The 26121-nt window shown below is 36.2% G+C and overlaps 1 protein-coding gene across 3 annotated transcripts; it reads left to right on the top strand.

Annotated features, from left to right (window-relative positions):
• The first annotated feature begins 270 nt into the window (after positions 1–270).
• On the top strand, positions 271–22113 carry MS3_00002548 (uncharacterized protein). Of its 3 annotated transcripts, XM_051210142.1 has the most exons (14): positions 271–465; positions 768–854; positions 890–1010; positions 1050–1116; positions 1160–1576; positions 3568–3759; positions 7323–7370; positions 8105–8166; positions 10029–10073; positions 15130–15321; positions 17399–17599; positions 18315–18525; positions 19860–20054; positions 21289–22113. In XM_051210142.1, the coding sequence occupies exons 5-14, from the start codon at positions 1337–1339 to the stop codon at positions 21418–21420; spliced, it is 1518 nt and encodes a 505-aa protein (XP_051070106.1). In that variant the 5' UTR covers positions 271–465; positions 768–854; positions 890–1010; positions 1050–1116; positions 1160–1336; the 3' UTR covers positions 21421–22113. The 3 variants fall into 3 exon arrangements, with proteins under 3 accessions (XP_051070106.1, XP_051070108.1, XP_051070107.1); XM_051210144.1 differs by lacking the exons at positions 17399–17599; positions 18315–18525; positions 19860–20054; positions 21289–22113 and having other exon boundaries at positions 271–854; positions 5024–7370; positions 15130–15738; XM_051210143.1 differs by lacking the exons at positions 8105–8166; positions 17399–17599; positions 18315–18525; positions 19860–20054; positions 21289–22113 and having other exon boundaries at positions 271–854; positions 5232–7370; positions 15130–15738.
• Positions 22114–26121: the final 4008 nt, after the last annotated feature.

Below are 26121 nucleotides of genomic sequence, written 5' to 3'. Positions count from 1 at the left end.
TATGCTAGAAAGAGTCCAACGACGAGCTACTAAGATGGTACAAGGTCTAGCTGGCCTATCTTATGAAGACAGACTGAGACACCTTAACTTATTTCCGTTATCTTACCGTAGAGTACGGGGTGATCTAATATTGGCTTATCGTATACTGAACGATGACCTTGGTATTAACATGTCTTATCTTTTGCTTCCGTCTAGAACCGATCATTTGAGAGGACATTCGAAGAAAGTTCAAAAACCGAGATCAAACCGTTTACGTCTGGAGTTCCATTTCTCGCACCGAGTAGTGAATTACTGGAATTCCCTACCGGAACACGTAATATTAGCACCGTCTGTTAATATATTCAAAACGAGATTGGACCTCCACAGTATTACAAACTGCAAGGATTAATATAGGTCGACAGACCTCCTATCCTTATTACTGAAGACTGAAGACTGAAGACATATTTGACTGCATGCGTTACGCAAGTGGGTTCATTGTATTGTTTGTCGAATTACTTGCTTCTGAGTGTTATGTATATAACAACAACTATTATTAGTTGTTGTTTTTAAGCACCAATCTTATGCTCAGTGTTTTGTGGGAACAATATGAATATTCGATCTGCTATCAATAATTCTGAGTGATTATACAACTCTATTGTATTATAGGCTATATGATGTGAGCACTAGTATAAATCTTCTTCAACTTCCTGAGGATTCGTTTGCTTAACTGGTTTATATTATGCTGATATTTTATCCTACATTTTGCCTAATTGATGAATTCTATTTAGATGAAACTAATAATTCGGCGCTGTGATGAACCATCTGCTTGATTTCATCTCGGTTTTTTGGCTTCTAAATACCACACTTCTATGACTGTACGTGAACCTAGTTGACGAGATTTTGTTTTTAGGCAAAGAAAAATAGACATGTACTAAATTGGACTCCTGAAGATGTTGTCAAATGGTTACATAAATATGCCAGTCCAGTCGGTGCAAAATACTCTGAACTGTTTGAAACAAACAGGATTAATGGTAACTATTTCGTCTAGCGCTGACATTTCTTTCTTTAAGGGATGTGTTTACGTCTGATGACGGATGAATGGCTACTTCGATTAGGAGTAGTCAATCAAAACGATAGGTACCTCTACATTACCAGTGACTTTTAACTTTTCTTTTACTAGGTCAGCTCTTATGAGTCATATATATCGGATGCGTCTTAAGTACGATTCTTCAGATTTGTCGGATATGCTTAAAAACAACTAACATCTGTACTTTGTGTAAATAAACATTTCATTGAGAAAGCGTTTTTTTGCTTTCATTTTCTTTCAACAAGCAACATAATTTGTTTACTTTTTAAGATGGCTTCAGGTGCTGTAAGTCGAACAGCTCCTATTTTTCAGTTGGGTAAATGTCTTGCCGTTCCGATGCAGTTGCATGTAGCCAATCGTCAGCGTCTTTGCAATCGCATTCGGGACAAAATATCTTCGCTTGATACTAGCAAATCTCTCACACACAACCTTTCTGGTGTGTTTGTTGTGCTACAGGGTGGCACTGATACCTTTCTGGGAGATTCGGATGCTGCCAATGTATTTCGTCAGGTAGGTCCATTTCATATGATTTTTAAAAATGCATGCGTAGGATTTGTGACTGAGACATTTATTCTCATAATCCCACATATTTCATCTAATTTTGGGCATAGAATGATTATAATGTTTTTCCTGCTTAGAGCACAATCTCCTTTGCTTCAATGAAAGTTGACAATTCAGGTACACTTATTACCACGTGGTTATTATGATTACGAAGTTAACCATGACTAAGGACTGTACATGTATGTAGAGTAGTTATTGTGTTCATGATTTTATAAGCTATTGATTTATGTGCTATTGCATAGTCTAAGAGTTTAGTGGTTAAAGTATTCGACTTTCAGTCACTAAATCACAGGTTCGAGTTCCACCTCAACCACTACGGTGGATAGAGCAAAGTACTATTTTACAACTAATTATCTAGAAGTTATGTAGGTATATTTACTGTGTAACTAGCTGTCAAATATCGTCCAAATGATAAAAATTAGTATATCGACATTTATAAGTAAAACTGTGGGTAGACACAAATCTATATCTATCTATCTATATATATATATACTGATCTGTAATTAGACTAAGACTTAGTTAACAGACCCTATACACTGGTATATTATTCCGAAGGAATATTAGTTCTTCGTGAGACTCAAAGCAATTACTTTGAAATAATTGATTTCATTCTCTATCAGTCAAAGTAAAGGGCTAGCGTAATGAGTACATTTTCTTTCCAAGTCTTCTCGTCAGTTATTTGTTCTTTATTTAGGACTGTTGGGTTTGGTTTGGAATAAAGAATGAAATCACTACTATTATCAAGATACATGTCTGTCAGCGGCGTCAATTTCAAACTAGACATTTTAGCTGAAGTAAAATGGAAACCTTGTTAATAACCTATTTTTTAAAGTCAGTTGTTAAACGAAGATATCAGAGGTTCATTTGCTTAAACTAGACTGTAACAGGTTTTCGTCCAACTTCAATTATAAGTGATATACCGTTCATTGGTCCTCTAATAAAAAATTGCATTTAGGTAGAACCAAAGTATGGATCATTTGTTGGATTTTATGGCATTTATAATTTCACCCCTGGTAGTAACACTTAAAACATAGTTTAGGAGAGCATCAGGCTTTCACAGTCTAGGAAGAATAATATCGTCAACTTTCTGCATATATATATACTGAAGGAATAGCTATCGCTTGGAAATACATCACTAACGAACGTGAATAGTCGAATAGACTATTCACCGTTGGTCAACATCACTTGAAAGTTTTCCTCTACTTTGATTATTTTTTTTATATAATATCGAATACGTCCAGATAGCCACTTGATTGTGCAGTCGGGTGAAGTTTAATTCACTTGGTATTGTTTTACTTGAATCTTCCCATTGATGTTTAGGACTGAAGTTGATCAATCAATTATTGGCATATGTGCATACTGTGTGTATTGCCTCTATATTGCCTTAATTTACAAAGATCATAAGCAAAGATGGATAGTGGCTAGCAGTGGAATCCAGGATTCGCTTCCTTTCGGTTATCAGGACTCAGTAGCTAAGTGGATAACGCGATGGCGTTTGAAGCGAACGGTACTGGGTTCGAGTCCCAAAGTGAACATCAACTCCGAGATGCAGATACATCCAGGTGACGAGTCCCAAATGGGACGAAACGCGCGTCCTGGATTTCACTGCTAGCCACTATCCATCATTGCTTATGTCAGTGTATACAGTTTGGTGTTAATCCTGGAAAACTTATATAAAAGATGAGACAATGAAATATTAGCAAGGTGATCTTTGTGGTGAAATATGGCCTCTCAACCTGTGGAAATATTCCAGCTTACACAATGAAAACTGCAAAAACACATTCTAGAGGAAATTATTATCGTATTTCCACAAAGGAGTATCAACGTTTGTTCTCTTCTTCTTCTTCTTGTTATTATTATTATTATTATTATTATTGTTATTATTAATCTAAGCGTAAGTTATGGTCATAATTCATGTATTTTTATTTAATTCGAAATAGGAATCATTCTTCCATTGGACTTTCGGTGTTCTCGAACCAGATTGTTATGGGACAATTGAAGTGGCTACTGGACGTTCTACACTTTTTATCCCAAAAATACCAGAAGAAGCTACTATATACGACGGTGAATTAGCTTCGCTTGAACAATTTTCAAAAAAATACAATGTAGATGAAACTCACTATACAGATGAGGTAATCTTGCTGGAAAATGTTTTGCAGAATTATTTTTAAGAAATTTTCATTAACATAAGAGATTTATGTTTAATTTTTAATTCACATCACAGACCGACTTTGGCAGATTGACTCAAGTTTGTAATATAAACTATATAATCTATAGGCAAAATGCACTTACTAAACGAGACCCGATGTTTACTGGACTCCATCTATGGGGATTTAGTGGGTACCCATTATGCCTTGGATGAGTTCCATATTAGAAGTAAATAGATGTCTAGCTAAAATCACTTAGTGTTATTCATTGTAAAGGATATCGATCAAGATAAATTCATTTACTGTGAATTAAAACGAATTATTCAAGATTATCTATAAAAGTGAGTAGAACAACGAAGAACTTAGTTCATATTGCTTAGGTAACCTAGTTTTTATTAAAAATGTGATATTGTGGTATTTTTACCAACTGATAATTCCTTTGTACTTGGTTGGGCGCTTACTACAAATTTCAAATATATGTCCAGTTGTGGTCATCTAGTTATACCTGCCTTAAATTGCACTATTTCGGGCATTCTTAGTCATCACACTAGTTCAAACACTTCTAATCATCATGTTGGGGTTACAATTGAGTCGAATCTTAGACATTTGGATATTAATTTAAGTGAGGATGACTTTAAAGACTACATGGATCGGTTCGGAATGTGGTGCGTTACTAGAAAATATGTCAAAGCTAATAAATTCACAGCTGATTTCTTGACGTTCATTGACAAAGAAGCTTATAGCCTGCTAAAGAATCTGGCTTTTCTAGAGAAACCATTTTCATTGTCATATGGATCTCTCAAGGGGTTACTAATTAATCATGTTAAGTGTGCTAGCTTTGAAAGAAGAAAGTGGTCAAAGTCTCATAAAATGATGCGAATAAATGATCAGAAAGTTGTAGACTCTATACTAGAACTACAGAAACAGGTTGCGGGTCGCTCTAACTCGCGTTTATTTAATAATAGTTTCCATTCTCGTGGAAATATGAAAATTGATTCAGCAAAGAATTTCGAAGCAGGTTACAGAGTTGAGTACAGGAATGGGAAGTGCTTATCCTGTGGTAAACTTCACGTAATTCATGCATCCTTCGTCATACCGAATTCTTTAAGTATGATAAAATGGGACACATCAAATCGGTCTGTAAAGCTACTGTTCATGTTGCCGCAAGTAATACTAAACTTTGTAGTTCGGATTCTATTAATTTTGGTGATTCTAATAATCATATACTATCCTTATTTACAACTTCCAGTAATTCACTTCATATTCAAAAACGATCATATTTGTCCAGTGGTGCTTTTCACGATTTTATTGTTGACACTGGTAGTATCAAATCTATCATGTCAGTTGGAAAGTTGATGTTATTAAATCCCTACGTTATAATTATGCCTACCAAAGTTTATTTTGAGTATTACTGGTCATAAACTTCCTATTCTTCGATGTTGTAATTTACTGATTAGGGGCGGCAAATCTTAAATCCTAAATTGTGAATTCCTCATCACTGACTGTGAACCGTCTATCCTGGGTCTAGAACATTTGATAATACCTCAAAGTCAGTTTTGCTTATTGACCAATAAAGACAGTTCTGATGAAAAGCTTGATAACTTGTTAACTATGGAATCGAAGTGCCAAGAATTACGCACAATTTCGAAGCCCTCTTATTTTGATGCTCAAGAAAGAAATGTCAAGATCTTGAAAACAGATCAATTTTGTTACTGCTGCAAAATTCAAAGACCCGGAGAGGAGAGGAGATAAAGTTCTTCAGTGCGGAATCACCAGACCGTATGCAAAATAAACAATCATGAAATCGCTTAAACAAGAAAATCTTCGTACAATAACTGGTTTTCCACAAGCTACGAAAGGTCTGCTAAAAGTGGTTGATAAATCTATGGTTTGCGAACCAGTCACAACAACCAAATACGTTACAATGACTTAGGTGATTCTGTTGTTAATTCTAAAACTAATGAGTGCATTCTAGACCATACAAAGTTTATCCAGTATACATCCAAAGAGATAAATGATGAATCTAAGGAGAAGTATAATCGATTACGAAAATTTGGATTCCCATTTAAGCTGTAGCGACTGTGGTATATGTACAAACTAATGATTCTTTTGTATCTGATTGCCCTCTGGTTAAAAATTACATATAAAATACGTTTATTCGTGTTCAACTAGTTCTATCTGCCTTAAATTGTACTTTTCCGGGAATTCTTAGCACGTTAATTAGAGTACTTCTTATTACCATAGGTATCCAAATAGCAATTATTATCTTTTGAACAAGAGTTGGATTCTGTACAACTTAATAGTATGTTATATAAAACCTTGGTACTTAACAGTTTTGAGTTACAACTATCAGAAAGGTTGTCGATACATTGTTCTGTAAGTAAATCCAACTGACAAGTCACTGCCAAAATAAGATGAAACAGATATTTCCATCATGAACTTTGTTGTCAAGTACAAAACGGCCGAAGCAGACTTGTAAATAGATAATATAGATATGAATTAACAAAAACACAGAGATATAGAATTATACAGTGGTTAAGATTTAAGTAAGTATCAGGAATTAATACAATTACGCCATTACTATTGATTTTATGATTTCATCCAGTGTCCGGAAGTATTCAACTCTAACCTTGTATTATCACAGTAATGGAAAACTACAATTTTCAATTCACACAATCGTAATCTACTATTCGTATCTTTATAAACGAAATGGTGTGTCGTTTTAGGGTATTTTGAAGTTCTCTCCAATATACTCGTACATAAACCTATTCAGCACCTCGAGTTTATCTGCAAATCTAGTTTTTCGCCATCTAGTGATCAAGTGTATATTGTAATACTTGTTTATGAAACATAGTTTTAGCATGTTAATTGGTTGTAAGTAGTCGGCAGTAAACTCTGAACCTAGGTTTCTTGCTAGTTGTTACTTCTCAGTGAAAGGTACGATCAGTCTCCAAGACACTGATATTCCCTGTAGGATTCGAACCCGGATCGTCGAGCTACATAGTCTGAGACAATACCACAGGTACTCGGTCCGAAAAATAGAGGGTTGTTAAAAATATCTAAAATGAAGTTTTTAGTCAATCGTTTGATCTTTCTACTTCAAACGGATGGGGCACACATTCGAAATGGGTTTCACTGACTAAAGCTTTACCAGCAATTTCTAAACGTGGTTGGTACAGTTCAAATGGAACATATTAGATTGAATAATGGAGTATATAAAATAATATTTAGAAGATATAGAACGACTGCAACTTTACCACGCTACGCTACACAACTTCTCACCAACCATTTAATCCCAAGTATTGAGTGGGCACTGCTGTATTTGACCTACAATGTAACTTCGAGAGAAATCATGTGACTTTCTGATCATTTCAATACATCACATAGTACTACAGAAAATAGTAGTTATGATTTGCGAAAAAAACCCCATTATTATGATGCATAAGTGGATGGTTGTATTGTACTATTTCTTCTATGCTGCAAATAAACAGTTATCTGAATAATCTAATAATATATACTCTATTGACTTATGCACATTTTACTTTTAGATTGCTTCATATTTGAGCTTATGGAATGCTACGCTTTTGCTAACCTTAGTAAGTAATACTGATTTTGTTTCTGTTTGGTACTGAATCCATTTATTTGTTTTCTTATATTTCTTTCACTTGATTGAATTTCTTGTTGATTATGCCTAATCCTCATTCATTTCTTAGCTGAATTTACAATTCGCTTCATAAGTATCAATTTAGGTCAACTTAACCCTAATTCTTAATCATAATACACTCATTCATGGTATATTCTATTTGTAAACATCGGCTTATATGAATTCCATTGAAAATCATCCTCAATAGTTGTCAGTTTGTTCATTGAAGAAGTCCTGTTCTCGAGTCCCATTTACAAAGACAATAGTCTTCTATATGACCCAGGTCTAATATTAGTCACTGTAGCCAAGTTACCTTTTCCCAGCCTACTTCTATACTTAGTAATTGTTTGCGATTTCAGGGTTATTAATGTTTAGGACTGCAATTGGCCAGTCTTTATTAATGTATTTGCATCCTGAGTGAATGGCCTCGATATAGTCTTTAGTTGCAAGTTAAACATTGGGTTCGAGTCCTAGTTTAAATATCAACACCCAGCTGACGAGTCCCAAGTAAGATGAAACGCGTTTTCTGAATCCTAGTCCTATACCACATACCAAGTATACTACTACTTCTATACTTGTTCAAATCTAGTAGGAAATCAATACCTTTATATTTTGAAAATAATTGGAACTCGACCTTTTTCTGTTTTCCAATTCTTGAAAATTTGTCTTGAATCAATATCATAACAGTGTGGTGTAAACACAGACAGTCATCGTCCTACTCCAGAAGCTAAATTTTATGGGATTGAAAGGTAAGTCTAATTAATTAGTTTTTCAAGAATAGAGGTTTTTGCGTAGAGAATTCTTGCTCACAAGGTTGCAAATGCTTTACCCCATTCTCCTATCTTTTCTCTATAAATAATTCTTAAGTGTTTTTGTTGTATTATTTCTTCTATGGTCTACTGTCACAGACTTGATCAATTATACGCTAGACTAGCACCGTTGATCTTGAGCCCTCGCAGCAAAGTTCCTGTTGGTTTGTTATAAGGAGGCTTCTCCCTAGGTCCCTGTCTTGAGCTCGAAAAGTTAGCAGCCGGTTTCTACCTTATATGTATTCCAAGCGTACTTAGGCTTATATACATGCATACTGGACTTCATCACACCATAAAACAAGGAATAATGACCATACATAAACGAGCTGAAGGTGGTCATTAATGGGGCAAGCTTTAAGTAATAAACTGACAACAAATTAGAAATGGAATATAGTATAATAATAGTTAATGGATTAAACAAAAGCTTTTGATAAACAGAATATATACATTTATTTGTATTAGTTGTTTGGATCTTCCCATTAATGTTTAAGCTCGGAATCGATTAGTCTCTTTTTGGCATATATGCATCCTGTACGGATCGCCTTGATATTGCCTCGTTGTCGTTCGAAGTTAAAGGTACTGTGTTCGAGCCCTGGGGCGAACGTCAACTCTGGGATGCAGGCCCATCCGTCTGAAGAGTCCAAACTGGGACGAAACGCGCGTCCTGTATTCCAGTGCTAGCCACCAACCATCTCTACTTTCAATATATATATGTGTGTATAGTCATTCAGTTACTTAGTAATTATACAGTAAGTATATATATAACAATAATAATTATAAAACCAGTTCCAACTTTTACAACGTTAGTCCCGTACAACAATTTCACTGTGTACAAAATCAAAAAACTTTCTCGGATCTTTTTATTCGCTTTATCCAAATGTTTTTTCATTTAATTAAGTAACTGAGTTATTTCGTTGTTTATTTATTTATTTGAGCATATAAATATTGGGACAAAGGGGCACCAAATACATATACGCCACAGAAATCTTATTTGATATGTGTGAGGGCTGTGATACTGCCCGGGTGCCCAAACCGAAGCAGGTGGTTTTCTCAGGGGGCCACACCCGGAGCCTTCGACCTGAAGGTCTGATCCACAAGGTAGTGGAGCATCGTGAGGAGATGCAGTTCCATGGAAGCCGGTGACCAACGATTGGTTCATACGCCATTTGTTCCTTGAGGATACTGTAACCCATGTGCACCATTGGTTTGTATTCAGGGTTTTCCAACTCCCCTAGGTGGAATCTCCATGTCCACCAACCCGGTTAGAGCGCTGGACATTCGCTTTTCGTCCTCTCAATCTCGTGAATAACACCCCTTTCGTGAGAAGGCAGTCAGTAGGACTTTCCAGGCAGTTATTTCGTACTACTGAAGATTGTAACTATTATTGTTGTCTTGTAGGATCGTTCTTATGTTACAGATGAATTTCAGCCGGAAAATCATTATAAATCAAAGTGTTAAATAATTGTTTCCTCCTAGTATACAACTCTTCAGTAGTGCAGTCAGACTGTAAAGAATTAGGACTCTGAAACTTTCAAATCTTGTTATGTAAAGTTCGTTAATTTTTAAATCATTAAGCCAAAATTTAATTTTACTTATTATAACACAACTGCTTATTAAGCAAGGATGGATAGTGGCTAGCAGTGGAATCCAGGACGCGCGTTTCGTTCTATCTGGGACTCGTCAGCTGGGTGCACCTGCTTATGTTATATACTGCACATCTCAATACGTTTCAATATGTTTAATGTGTAGACTGTGTTTAGAAATTATTTGATCAAGTGCTTGTGATGTTCTTTTTCTTGTAGATTCCAAGTGAACAGAGATATTCTTCATCATGAAATTGTATCATGGTATGTGACCAATCGTTTATTATTATTATTATTATTATTATTATTATTATATTTGTCTTATTTAAGACTAGTTATATGTACTATTTCCTTTTCTGTCTAGTTTTTTACCTTTAAGCTAAATGAATTAGTTAGCCAAACTTTCTGACTGTAAATATTTCATGATTTTGACAATGACTTTAGTCAGAATTAGTAAGTTGTTATCATGAATATTGAATGAAATCATGATGATAAGCATTGTTTTTGATCTTATGAACTTGGATATATGATTCTTATTTCCACAACTCCTCAAAATTGATAATAATCGTGTGCTCACTAGTGAATAGCTTCAAGATAGATTTCCTGGAGTTCTAGTGAGAAGCCGTGAACAGCGGAGTCCAATCTGTGCTGAATTTGAGACAGTTATCCACTTCAGACAATCGATGAAGGGTTGTGCAAGATCATGGATTGTTGGAAGTCAGACGTTAACAGTGGTTTAGAGATTAAGCGGTTGCACGCGAGACCGAAAGTCCTGGATTCGAGTGGTGCGTGTGGGATTGTGGATGCGCACTACCGAGGAGTACTATACTAGGGCGAAACGGTCGTCTAGTGCTTCCAAGTTTTCAATGGTGTTGTAGATTAGATTGACTCATGAAGTCAGCCTGAAAAATATTATAGAATGCTTAAAACTTGTTCACGTTATCAACATGTAAGTTATTAGTAATAATTTCATAGCTTTTTTTTTCTGCTTAATAATAAGGAACTAGAAGTTACCAACATAAATAATTTGTCGATTCTTTTCAACTGTAAGCAACCAAATCTCGTTGATATCAGGTCGCTACAGGGAATGTATCATATGGTACTTATCCGTATCGGTTTAAATTATCAAACCAAATTCATACAATCATGTGAAATTATCAGAACAAATAGCCAGAGTATTATGACTAGTTTTAAACTATATCTTCCAATATTTTCAACTATTGGTTACGATAATCTCACAGACTTCTAACTTGCTAGTTTATATTGTATAATATCTAACTTTCATTTGCAGAAGAAAGAAAAGAACGTTGAAACGAAGTTAAAAGATGATTGTAATTAGTTTATCCTTAATATACAAAGTTAAATCTTATTTTTGATGGTTTCATTGACCTTTATACTACTTATTAAGTACATGAACATTCTGAATCTCTTATTAAAAAAAAAGCCTAAAATATCTTACCACCAAGAGTAATTATGAACTTAGCCTTGTATCAATCTATAAAAGCTTTATGTATATACTTTAGAGTTTGTACATCATCAATCATAAACTTTGATCAGAATTGATTTCATAGTTTCTCAATGTATTTTCATTATCTATAACTGTGTATATAAAGTGTAGGTCTGTTCATAGTTCAGTATGCAAGGAAAACAAACATAGGGTCACAGCGTTATAATAATAATAATAATATCTGTTGTTATATCTTAATAAATTTGTGTATTTGCACTTGAAAAATCACTCAACTACAATGTAGGACCAGGCATATATATGCATCGGTCCAAGTTGCCATTAGCACAACAAGATGAACACTGAATTCATAGTAGTTACTTCAATGGTAGTAATGTATAAAAGAAGGACCGGGTATGAGAATATAGTACAGGAAAAAAGTTAGTTGGTAGAAAGTAAGATATGAGGCGATTTTAATCTTATAGTTTAAGGGAAGACAGAGATCGATTCTGAGCCATGTCACCCATAGTCCCCAACTATTGGTTACGATAGTCACGCGAACCCCAAGCAAGTAGTCTGCATCTATCAACATGGCTCAAACTAGAAGTTAGTGACTTCCAGAACTGACGCCACGTTTTGGTTTGGCCTTCCCTAACTTTCCTCCATCCCTCTCCAACACTAGTCAGCATTGCGCGTCGTGATAGTCGGTGTTCAGGCATACATAACACGTGGCCCAACCATCGCAATCGACGAAGATTGAGAACCTGATCGATTGATTTATCACCATTCCCTAATACGCTGCGTCTAACCTCACTAATACTTATCCGGTGATATCAAAAGTTGGCAACTAGCAGACACGGTCCATTGTCTCACTGGACTACGCCCGATGTGGTGCTCAAACCCCACGACCTTAAGATTATGAGTTTCATGCTCTACCGACTGAGCCAGCCGAGTTCACTTGAAAAATACATTAATTTCATCAATAAAGAGCCATTCACTAGTCCACTTGTCAGTGACTTCATATATTTGTGCCATGTTTTGATCTGGTCGCCCTTAGCTTTCTTCCAACCTACTCCTACACCGTAAAACATCGCACCTCGGGGCAGTCGGTGATTGAGCATACGTAATACGTGTCCCAGCCATCTCAACTGATGTTTAGCATATATAAATTCCAAGAAAAACAAAACACACATCCTGGATTTCACTGTTATCCGGAATTCATCTGTTTTGACAAACGAATGGAAAAGTTGATGAAATAATTAGTTAGTGATAATAAAGCAAAAATACTGTAGATTGTTCTAATTATGACTTATGTACTTACAACATTCATCATTAGTAAAATTGGGAAGTCAAATAGGAACGGAAGGTGAAGAAGAAGAAGAAGACACTCGACAAAATGATGAGCTGTCATCACTGAAGTAAGATCATTTGCATAGTTAAGGTAATTTTATATCATAGTCATTATGATTGTGTAGATAATAGTATCACATGATTTAATAAGATGGTAAGGTATCATTAGGATTATTTCATGGAAATGAGAAAAGCAGTGATATACACATGAAAATGGTTGAACGGTAGTTATCTCTAATATATAAGTGACAAGACCAATCGAACTAGGAATGAAATGACTTTATTGCACCCTGAAGTAAACAAACTGTTTGAATGTATTTCTTTAAGACTATTAGGGATGTAGATCTGTGGTTTGCAGAGGCTCTGGCCATTATAAAATTTAAGCATAGTTTATTTGTGTAGAAACAATATATTCTTATCCTTTACGTTCATTGGTCCCTCCACAATGCTTAATTCTGAGAACTTCATAGAAGTTCTATGCTCATACACTTTTATTTTTGATTATCGTTTTATTCAATTATTTAATTTTTTTCCTTAGCACATAAAAAAGTAACCTGACAAGCAAATATATAGTCAGATTTGTAATAAAGTTTTTCCAGTCAATTACATCTTCTCATCACTTTATCTAAGAATATCGGAAATGATCTCTCACTAAGTAATGTGTCTGTTTATACTATCAGTTTGTTTACTATGGTGATCATATTTATATCCTTTAAACTGGTAGGTAGATGAGCAGCAAAGGAGTTAAATCAACAGTTATATCTATGATTTTCAACGATTCCACAATTGAGATCGATTCATATTCCCCAAATGCCCTGATACAGCCGAGAGTGAGGGGAGTCCGCTCTCCCTCTCCAAATGCTCTCACATGGCCACGCGTATATAGCCTCTGCCAGGCAAGTCCTACTCACTGCCTTTTCGTGCCGGGGCTGTTATTTACGAAATTGAGAGGACGAAAAGCGAATGTCCGGCGCTTTAACCGGATCCCAAACTAATGGTGCACATGGGTTACAGTATCCTCAAGGAACAAATGGCGTATGAACCAATCGTTGGTCACCGGCTTCCATGGAACTGCATCTCCTCACGATGCTCCACTACCTTGTGGATCAGACCTTCAGGTCGAAGGCTCCGGGTGTGGCCCCCTGAGAAAACCACCTGTTTAGGTTTGGACACCCGGGCAGTATCACAGCCCTCACATATATCAAATAAGATTTCTGTGGCGCATATGTATTTAGTGCCTCCTTGTACCAATATCTATGTGTTAAAATAAAATAAAAAATAATATATCTATGATTATGAAAAGGTGTAAGTAAAGAATATTTTCTATAACATTTCTACTGATTCCGAACCATATTGTCCAACATTTCTAACCACTGATCGTCCCAACTCAAATCAAGTATTCTACCTACTAACATATTAGGCCAAAGTTACTAAACTCTACGGGCTGATCCTAATTCTTAGTTTACTTACCTCAAATTTTCTTATAGCCTACTTGTATACCAACCAATATTACGTTTCGAGTTACGTGATAGTTAGACATATGTAATGCATTTCGACCACCTTAATCAATTATGATTCACAGCCTTATAAACTAAAAACACACGTATGTGACTTCACGGCATACCGCAGGCATGAAGACCAATGGTTACTACTCGTATACCCTATATGAAGTAGTTACATTGGGTTTCTGACCTGTGATCTATCCGTTGAAAAAACTAAACACTATCAGTAATAAACCATACTAATATACAAATCGTACTGATAATATTGATTCTAGGTATTCTTATCATAAAAGTTTTTGAATATTCTATCTATTATTATTGGTCCATTAATTCTAGGATTATGATAACCAAATAATGTAGTGGGGCTCTCAGTTGAATGTAGTTAGTCACTAAAGATGTACTTAATCATGCAGACAGGTACAAACTACCTGGTTGGGGTCCGTGTGGTTATCGTAACCAATAGTCAGAGACTGAATGACATGGCTCAAAATAGTTTGTAATGGCTCAAGTGCATTTATTCTTTGTCTTGCCCCAAATCCTGAGATTCTGAATTTCTCATAACTTTTTCGTTTTTATTTCACTAATTTATATATTCTTTCTGAGTTGTATCTTCGATACCTAATATTTTCTATTACCATTGATACTGTTACTACTTCTAGTATTCCGGGATTTGGTCTGACAACCTCATCTCTCTGTGCTAATCGGATATAGCAAATTGAACCGATATACATACGTACAGGTTTTACGTTGTGACTAACTGGGAAAAATACTATGTGTATTAGGCATCCTAATTTTTTGGGATTTCGTCCTTTTGATGATTACACTATCATTACCGCTTCAAAGAAACTTATTCTATCCCTCTTCTTGATCAATTTTGAATCTCCGTTAAGGTTGTTATTGCCGAGTTAGCCGAGTTATTCATAGTCCAGTGTTTTTACCAAACAACTCTTGTTCACTAAACTTATTGGCATAACAGTGTTCAGATTGACCCCGTACCTTCTACTATTTTACTGACATTTTTCAGTCGCCTTATCAAAACTGATATGGAGTTGGATGTCATTCGTTACACAAATCGTATAAGTAGTGCTGCACATCGTCACTTAATGCGTTCAATTAAACCGGGAATGTATCAATATCAGGCAGAAAGTATTTTCAGACATTATTGCTACTTCCATGGTGGTATGCGTCATATGAGCTATACATGTATTGCAGCTACGTAAGTAATTCATTTCGTTGTGTATTTTGTCTTTATTGAGCGATTAAGTTTATCTGTTCCTTATCCCAATCGTTCACTAGTTCAGAAACAATGTTTTATGCGTCGAGTCCTTAGTGCTGATCAGATCATGTGTCTACTAACCTTCTGAATGACTCGAGATCGTGTACACTTTATTTGAAAGTTAGATGATCGGATGTAATTGACAGAAAACTCTGTACCTAGAATTTGTGCAGGATTGAGAGAAGAGAATCTTTTCAAAAATAATCGTAAATATCTGTTGTTAACGTGTTTCAAATAGCATAGTACCTTACTTTCTATAATTTAACTGTAACCATACAGCTATTTAATATTTCTTATAAAATTTCATACTACTAAACTAGTATTACGAGTAGTTAAAAACGTCTCAACAAGTTTCCGTTTCTTTCATCTTGGTCGGTTTTGCATAAATATTGAGTGATCGCCAGTTAGATGTTAGCACTTCAGTGAATGAACAACTGAATAATGTACATTCTTTTCGTTGTACATTGCCAGCAACCAAATTGTCTCTTATTGAGTTTTGTAACTTTGACAACGAAAGGTTGTACACTTTTCAGAAACATAGCAGAATAGGTCATGCGATTAATAAACATAATGACATATATTAAAACAAACAAAAATAGATAACTTGTTGAAATATCTAGATGGCAGGAACAGGTAGCCCAGATGGTCAAGCATCTAACGAAAGATCTCTTTGAAAGCCAATCAATGGTATTAAGCTTACATAAAAGCTTTTCTAATTTTTACAATAATTTCATTTCTATTCACTTGGTACTGTTTACTTGAATGTTCCCATTGATACTTAGGATTACAATTGATCAGTCTGTTATTGGCATATGTACATACTGTGCGTATTGCCTTAATTTACAAGCATTCTAAGCGAAAATGGATAGTGGCTACCAATGGAATCGACGACGCGCGTTTCGTCCTATTTGTGACTCGTCAGCTGGATGTATCTGCATCCCACAGTTGATATTCACTTGATTTGATCTATATAAATTATCAACGGTCCTACTGATGTATGGGCAAGTAAAATAATGATTGGTTATTTGCCAAGTCAGACTGGTAAAAAGTTTGACAGGCGTTATATGAGTTATATATTTTCCTACCCTTATTATTACAATTGTGATTTGGAACAACATATATAAGCGAACAATATTGTTTTCGATTAGGTCTTCATCAGGCTTTACTTCTAATATACTGTAATATTTATATGCATATACAAAATTATTAAACCAATCAAGGCAGATTATGAGTCAATGATAACAATGAAGACGATTACATAATAAGTGAAAAGTACAAATTATGATTGTTGGCGTGAAAATATACTTGTGTTCTAGTCAAGCCAGCTACGTGTTCTTGATCTGAATTGTGTTGAAGTCCTGCAGAATAGACACTGGGAAGGTATCTAGTGTAGATATTCGTTCAGGGTATTTTATTTATTTATTTTAAAACATAGATGTTGGTACAAAGAGGCACCAAATACATATACGCCACACAAATCTCATTCGATATGTGTGAGGGCTGTGATACTGCCCGGGTGCCCAAACCGAAGCAGGTGGTTTTCTCAGGGGGCCACGGCCGGAGCCTTCGACCTGAAGGTCTGATCCACAAGGTAGTGGAGCATCGTGAGGAGATGCAGTCCTATGGTAGCCAGTGACCAACGATTGGTTCATACGCCATTTGTTCTTTGAGGATACTGTAACCCATGTGCACCATTAGTTTGGAATCAGGGTTTTTCAACTCCCGTTGGTTAACTCTTCATGTCCACCAACCTGGTTAAAGCGCCGGACATTCGCTTTTCGTCCTCATTTTCGTAAACAACACCCCTGCCACGAAAAGGCAGTGAGTAGGACTTGCCTGGCAGAGGCTATATACGCGTGGCCATGTGAGAGCATTTGGAGAGGGAGAGCCGACTCTCTCCACTCTCGGCCGTACCAAGGCATTTGGGGGCGTCTTATGTGTGTAAGGGAGAAAGTTGAGTGTTATTTCAACTACACCGCAGTTTATCTTCTTCTTTTTTAAAAAAACTTTATTTTAGAGGATGTGATTGTGCTGTACTCCATTATGGTCATGCAGGTAAACCGAATGAACATCAAATTCTGGATGGTGAAATGTGTTTATTTGATATGGGTGGTGAATATTATTGCTACTCTTCAGATATTACTTGTTCATTTCCTGTGAATGGCCGATTTACTGATGATCAAAAGTTAATTTACAATGCTGTACTATGTGCATCACGGTAATTTCAATTATTTTCTTTCCTATAAATTACTTAGTTTTAGAAGATTAGTTCAATTTTGAAATTACTTTCTATGCATAATTGACGAAAGCTTAAAATCGGAGAAAGATAACACTCTATAGTTGTAGTTTGCTTGCTCTTGGGAATCTTCTGTTATACATACACTTACGATTCTAATAAGCTTGTCCGGAACCCAATAGTTGATATTATTGTTCACTATCATCTTACCTAAACATAGTAGACGCCCCGAGGTGCGATGTTTTACGGTGTAGGAGTAGGTTGGAAGAATCTACTAGTCACTATTTTTCACCAGAATTTCAGAAAATGTATTTCAAAACTAGTTACTAGTGTTTTTACTTTCAGTTGTGAGACTTTTTGTCAACTATATCTTCCTCTTTGCATAGCGAACAGTCACTTAATTTTAAACAATATGACTGTTGAAACTGGAACATATACTTATTGAAATCATGAGTCAATTGAAGCTAGACCACCATCGAAAACCTGGAAGCACTGGATGGCCGTTTCGTCCTAGTATGGGACTCCTCAGCAGTGTGCATCCACGATCCCGCACCCCGCGAGATTCGAACCCAGGACCTTCAAATGACTCATGATTTCAACCAGTGAAATTTCTAAAAATCTCCACAAAACCCATCCTGACATATACTTATTTGTTGATTCCGTCAATTTAATTCTTCTAAATATATAACATTTCCAGTGCCGTGTTAAATGAAATTAAACCAGGTGCTGATTGGGTTCAACTTCATCAATTAGCTGAACGAGAAATTCTTACTCATCTAAGAGAAGGTGGTCTACTTCTGGGTGATATTAATGAAATGATGAAATCAAGACTGGGTGCTATATTTATGCCACATGGATTAGGCCATCTACTTGGATGCGATGTACATGATGTTGGAGGTTATTTAAATGTAAGGATTTTTTTTTGAGTCCAGTTAGTTATCTACAGCATTATTAAGTATGTCATACCCAGCACTTTCAGTCATTTTTCCATTCATCTAGTAGGTGAACGCTGTGTACTACTTGTATTTGCTTTTGCAATAAAGATTTTATGTCAACTATATGTTATAAACATGTCCAATGTTACTACAGTCTATGTTTTGTATGAGAACACAAATATGATAGGATTTAAGGTTTAAAATGAACATTTCGCTTGAATATGTGCCTTGCTATCTGTTACATACATTGAGAAATGACTGAAAATACTGGACACAAAATATACTAAATGTGTTATGTGTAACCATGAAGATTTTGATTCTATAGCATTGTATATCTTTACCTACATATATATATTTACTTGAGTGTTGTTTGTTGGCTAACACACGTACTAGTTAGCAGAATCATGTATTCTTAAGTTGAGTAGTTGTATTGAAGCCTCTGGTAGGATAATTGCTAGCCTTGATATCTATCTAGTATAGTGCAGTTGCATAGTATAAGCCAATAAATGATTCATTGTTTATTCTAAGCAAATTAGCATCTCACTAGTGCAAAAAAGAAATACGAGTGTTATTTTGGTTCTTATATGATTTATCTGATATTATACAAATCTATTTGACACAGTGTCAAGTTCTTCTTTATTGACTCTGGCTATAATCAGATACATAATCAGTAATACCAAATGACATGAAATGGAAGGTTTCAGTTTTTATTCTGATATGGATATCAGTGCCAGTTCAAGTGACTGTCACATTGAGCTGAATCAATTCTATTACAGTACTATTCTTACACATTCACTTTGTATATTTAAAAAAATTCTATTCCCGTGATATAATTGTTGGGAACTGTTATATCTAGAGCTTATATTCTTGATATGCCGCGTATAACTTGAGCATTTGAATTCTAGAACCCTTCCAAGTCGCAAATGAGAAGACAGAAGACAAGTGAAAGGAATGTTATTCCAAACAGTGTCAAATTATAGTACAAAACTGTCAGGTATTTATAGTTTTTAGTAAAAACGAAATCATCATTATAGCTATGCAATCCGCATACAGAGGGTTATTAGCATTGTCCGATTGGGAAGCTACACGTAGAGATTCTAGAATATTCTGCCAAAAGGTGATTGGATGGAATATCTTCGGCTCTCTCTCTGAGCTTCTTACAGCTTTCTCGAGTTCACGCGTAGACCACCCTCACAGGAACATAAATTATCAAAATTTCTAATTTCTGTTATAATCTTAATCATGCTTTGTTTAAAAAAAATCATGCCATACGTACTACATACTTTGTTATGTTTTTTTCGGCCTAGGATACTCCATCTCGAAGTTCACAGCCAGGTTTAAAAAATCTACGTACAGCTCGACTATTACAAACCAATATGGTAATGACAGTTGAACCAGGATGTTATTTCATTGAACGCTTATTGAATCAAGCCTTATCGTCGGATATATTAAGTAAATTTATTGATAGAGGCCAAATTGAAAGATTTAGAAAATTTGGTGGTGTAAGTAATTGGTTGAAGAATGTTTTTTTTAACGTTTAAATTAATCTGTCTTAATTTCAGACCTTTGACTTATACAACACCTCCTAATAAATATACGGACTAAGGTGATAAGACGTTGGTTTCGCAAAATTTAGGACATTTCATTCTTATCCCCTTCAAAGAAAACGTCCGATTTCTAATGGGATTACACTTCTGTTTCCATTGTTTATAACATACCTCGGACTTCGGATTTCCAACTCCTATGTTTACATCTTATCGTTTTTATTTCTTAAATTTAGATTATCAGTAATCATTTAGACGGTGAGTCACCTATCATAAAGTACAACAGAACTTATATAGTTATGTTTCCATCAATAATTGTCCTTGGAATATTCATAGGCCTCATTGAAATGCTTGATATTTGATAGAAACTGCTTTCATAATTGCGTTTGTTCTACCAACACTTCTCAAGTGGCCACGTGCATACAACGACAGCCTTCTCGCGGCATTACTGTTGTTTATGAAATTCAGAGGACGAAAATCGAATATCCGGCGGTTTAAACAGGTTGGTGGATATGCAGTTTCACGTAGGAGAGTTGGAAAACCCTGATTCCAAACCAATGGTGCATATGCGCTCCAGTGGTTGGGCGATATTTCTGCCGTCCGAAATTTGAATTCGGGGAGTTCAGTATTGTAAGTAATTTATTAGTATCACCATTCAGCATTACGACATAACCGTATCGTCAGCTAGTGTTTCCTGTAATCAAACCGCTCTTGACTTGACTAAGTCGATGCGACTATATACGTTCATTGTCAGGGTGTTAGGCTTGGTATACGTTTCATGATAGTCTTCACTTATCAGTAGAATGTACTGCACTCTGATATCCTAACCTATATCGTCTGTGGTCACATTTAACCACGACTGACCTCCCATAAAACTGAACTGCTTAGATGGATATCATGTTTGTCTAGTGTTGGTCGAATTTTCTTAAGGTAGAACAACACACCAGCATTTTGTTTCCTATGATAGTCAGTGATCCGTGTATGTTTCTTATCTTCTAATATACTTTTAATATAGATAAACCTTTTCACTTCTGGTAAAACATCACTTTAATAAAAGTAATGAAAATTTTCCCCATCGAATCAATATGCTACGTGACGTTGTCATTTAAGCCTTTGTAAATATTTTGTTATATTGAAATAGTGTAATTTGATTCTAGACACCTTTATTATTTGATATTTCAATTGTTTCTAGGTAAGAATTGAAGATAATATTATTGTCACTGAAACTGGTTATGAATTGTTAACAGACGTTCCACGGACTATTGAAGAAATTGAGGCATGGATGTCTTCTAAATCGGAATGTAATGGTCATATTTATGAATAATACTCTTAGATGTATAATTCCTATGTGAAATGAAATGATTCACAATGTGTAATGATTAACTTGGTCAATATATAATCAATGTGTTAATAAATAAACCAAAGTTATTAAATGACAAATAGTTTTCTAATGAATATGAATATAATTTGAATAAGTTGTATGGCACAAGTCCATGAAGTCACTGACAAGTGGACTGAGTCATGTTGGTAGGTGTAGACTACCTGGTTGGGGACCACGAGATGATAGCAACCGATGGTTAGAGACACTGAATGACATGGCTGAAAATCGTTTGCAATGGTGCAGGTGCATCCACTCTTTGTGTTCTCACAAATTCTAATCTCCTGAATCCTCCTTGTCTCTTTTTCTCTCTTTCCAAATTTATTTCAGTGGATTATACTCTTTAAATAACATCTTCAAACCCTAATCTTTCTGATTACTGTTTATACTTTTACTACCTCTACCACTATGGGATTTGAATCGACAACTGCATCTCTGTGCTAATGTGGTATGGCAACTCGAATTGATGTACGTACGTACGAAGTTCTACGTTGTTACTGACTGACTTATATTGTTTATTGTTTTAAACTTCAATCATAGAAAAGTATTTCGTTACTATACATAAAGTCAGTTAATTAGTAAGAAATAAAATCGATAAGTACACTAATTTATTAAAACAAACAAGAATTATTATTATCATCATTTATTTAACCATTTCAGTTCAGTCAGTCTTGAGTGCTGTTAGAGGTATGAGGGCGGTTATCACTTCCCGGTTGCCCACATCGTGGAAGGGTTCTTCTGGAGGTACTTGAAAAAGAAATTGGATTAGATGTGGTCTTAGTGACCTGAGAACGTGACCGCAGTGCCAAAGGGACAACTGCTTGAGGTCGGTCACACACGACCTTTTCATGAGTAATTTTTGTGTTAGCTCCGTACTTCTTGAGACCTTACCGCCGGAAGGACATCCATGGGATAAAGCGAAGTGTGCATTTTTAGGGTCGACCTTTTCTAACCCCCCACTCCTCCTTGTGAGAAGGCAGCATCGCTGTCATGCTGGTTGTCTGGAGGAAACACCTTACTGCTGTCACACCTCTGCACAGTCAGCAGCACGACTTCGCCTTCGGACCTTGGGTTTGTTGCTTTTAGTCTTACCGCTCTCCAACCGACCTGTCTGACATGGTAGGACGTTGAGGAACGGTTGTTGCAGCCAGTATAGCTCGGTTGCTTCATCACGATAGGCAAGCCCGACCACCACGCGGTAAGGTCTCAACAAGTACGGGGCTAACACAAAAATCACTCATAAAAGGTCGTGTGTCGCTTACCTCCAGCAATTGTCCCTTGGGTACTGCGGTCACGCTCTCAGGTCACTAAGACCACCTCTTGTCCAATTTCCTCTTCAGGTACCTCCAGAAAAACCCTTCCACGGTGTGGGCAACCGGGAAGTGATAACCGCCCGCATACCTCTAACAGCACTCAAGACCACTGTATTCATAATCAACCTCCGTCCGGCCACAACGTCAAAGTAGCAACAACGGTCAGGAACCATTTCAGTTACTTTTCAACGGATGACATTCAACACCATGATAACTTTAGCTTTGATCAAATAAATTGTTCTATGGACCGATTTCATGTTTTGATTGGTTCATCCTCAGGTTCTTCCTATCTTATTGGATTAGTATAGGATATCGAGAAGGAAGTAATGTAATGAAATTTGTAATGTATAATATCCATCACTTCAATTCACAAACTAATTAATTGTCCAATTCTCATTGCTTAGAATTTATAAGGTAATTAACCACTTTGCTTTATTTACAGGCATTCTTTTCAAACTCGTACTTTAGACTGTCATATGAAAGTCTAGGAATAACAACTAGCCAAAACTGTTGTGAACAAGAATACAAGTGGGGATAGAGTATCTCGGTAAAATATGAGAACCATCCATTGAATACTTCAATTGCAAATTTCCGTCATTTGTCTTTTACATTCTGTATGATTCTTCCGACTCACAATTCCTTTCTAATTCCGTTTCCGTTCTCTTCGAAGACTTCTGTCAAGTCTTCCACTTCCGACTGGTGTTATATCTTACTTATGTCGACAGACATAAGTAGCATACACCACAAGACAAGTAAAACATGACATTTAACACTTCATCTACTTATGAAGTGGGTATAGTTAGTTAGTCAAAAACGAGAGTTGGACACATGTACCGAATAGTAATGAGATGATCTTGTGTAACAATCATATAAGAATACAATTTCCATTGATTCGCAATTAACTGGATGCAGGCACACCAAGATCAAACTGAATCAAAGTGATGGATGTTTAAAGTAGACATCAACATAGAGAATGACACAGATGTGCATTAACCAAGTTGCCATATTGGTTAGCACGATGAAATGAAAATAAAGAAATCGGAACGATGTAGTAGCAATGATAAGAAAAACTATATCTTGGGAAGGTGGTTTGAAAGGACCGAGTTAAAAGGTATGTATGAAGTAGTACTGCAACTCAACAGGAAGATAAAGAATGGATTGATCTGTGAACGATTCTCGGTGATTTCAACGGCCACAAGTCGCGGACTTCAATCAAATACCATTCACATACCTACTCGCGCCTTCAGTCAATGACCTCATGGACTGATGTCACGTTTTGGTTTGGCCTCTCCTAGCTTTCCGATCTACTATACTAACCATCATTGTGCGTTGAGGTAGTCAGTAGATGGACATACGTAATACATATTCACTGCCTCATCGAGCGACTTACCAACTACCTTATGCCTAACCTCAGTATCTCTCATTCAGTCATTCCACGACACTCGAGCAATTCTTCGAAGACATCTATGCTCAAGAACCTACGAATATCTACTTTCATTGACCGTGTTTCACAACTCTAAAGTGGAACAGAGCAGAATTCTGAATACACACGCTACTTGGTTGGGAGACGGAAACCTCGACTACGCCATAAGTGAGTTAAGCTGGTTAACTCTAACCGAGCTTTCTGAATCCGTGACAAGATTTCGAGAGAAATCAACAACAGTTGTTTGAGGTAAACTGTTATTGGTCGCTATAGTTATGTGTACTTTTAACCCTTAATACTTTCCACCACAATTCAACTCTGCTCACTAGATGGTTTCACCACATTTAGCCAACTTTCACGCAGTTAGGCACAATGTAGGACCAGGTACATATGTGCATCGGCCCAAGTTGCCATACCTCATTAGCAAAACAAGATCAACACCAACTTCATAGAAGTAGTCACTTCAATGGTAGTATTGTACAAAAGTAAGATTGTGTATAAGGATATTGTACAGGAAGAAGGAATTAGTTCGTAGAAAGAAAGATATGAGGCGATTTTAATCTCATAGTTTAAGGGAAGACAAAGAGTGTATACACCTACGCCATTGTGATCGATTCTGAGCCATGTCACCAACAGTCTCCAACCATTGGTAACGATAGTCACGCGGAACCCAACCAAGTAGTCTGCATCTACCAACATGGCTCAAACTAGAAGTTAGTGACTTCAAGGACTGCCACGTTTTGATTTGACTGTCCCTAACTTTCTTCCAACCGTCTCCAACACCAGTTAGCATTGTGCGTCATGGTAATTTATGTTCAGGCATATGCAACACGTGGCCCAACCATCTCAGTCGATGAAGATTCACAATCTCATCAAGTAATTTATTACTTAACAAAGACATCTAGTGTATTTGTGGTCTACTCATACCTTCTATGCTCATTGATGAAAACCTAAACACCTCACTGGGACTGTAGATTTGCAACCTAGAATGGAATATATATCAAGTCCTAAGTTGATTATGAATAAGCAGATTACTAAATGACACCGAATCTTCCTAGATATGCAGAACTTTCTACATACTCAACCACTCCATTACATTAATCCTAAACTAAGCGTTGGTGCAGATAGATCATGATGCATTACCTTATATTTGGCACATATAAAGGTCACCGTAAACATTCTTCGATTTATGCTCAACGGTTTCACAAATACTACATTTTATGTTGTCACCTAATGGGATTATGCTTATTATACACAATGCAAAATCAGTAAAAGGATCTTTAACAGAAATTGGTAAAACTCAGATATATTCCACACTATAATCTGCCAAATATTCTTGCAGTATATATTTGATTAGATAATATATAACTTTTAAATGTACAATTACAATATTCCATTTAAATTGGTGCAATACATTGACAAAAAAACAAGGAAATTTAAACCAAGTGATCTGGTATGGGACGATAAGTTATTTATTTGACCACATAAATATTGGTACAAATGGGCACCGAATACATAGGCGCCACATAAGTCATTTGATTTGTGTGTGGGTTGTGATACTGACTGAGCGCCAAGACCGAAGCAGGTGGTTTTCTTAGGGAGCCACATCCGGAGCCTTCGACTTAAACGTCTGATCCATGAGGCAGTGAAGCAACGTCAGGAGACGCAGTTCCATGGTGGCCGGTGACCAAGAAATAGTTCATACGCCATTTGTTCCTTCAGGATACTGGAGCTCATGTGCACCATTGGTTTGAAATCAGGGTTTTCCAACTCCCCTAGGTGGACTCTCCGTGTCCATTGTTATGTTGGGATTGCTCGCGCTTCTGGCTGCTTGCGGAATATATTTCCCCGTTTCGAATTTGGACTTTTCTCTTTAGGTAGCGGGGCTGGGACGCATCAGAATAGCTAGCT

This window comes from Schistosoma haematobium, chromosome ZW (genome assembly GCF_000699445.3).
Source record: "Schistosoma haematobium chromosome ZW, whole genome shotgun sequence".
Classification (NCBI taxonomy): domain Eukaryota; kingdom Metazoa; phylum Platyhelminthes; class Trematoda; order Strigeidida; family Schistosomatidae; genus Schistosoma; species Schistosoma haematobium.
Note: the sequence above shows the minus strand (reverse complement) of the source record. Positions and strands in the feature narration are given on the sequence as shown.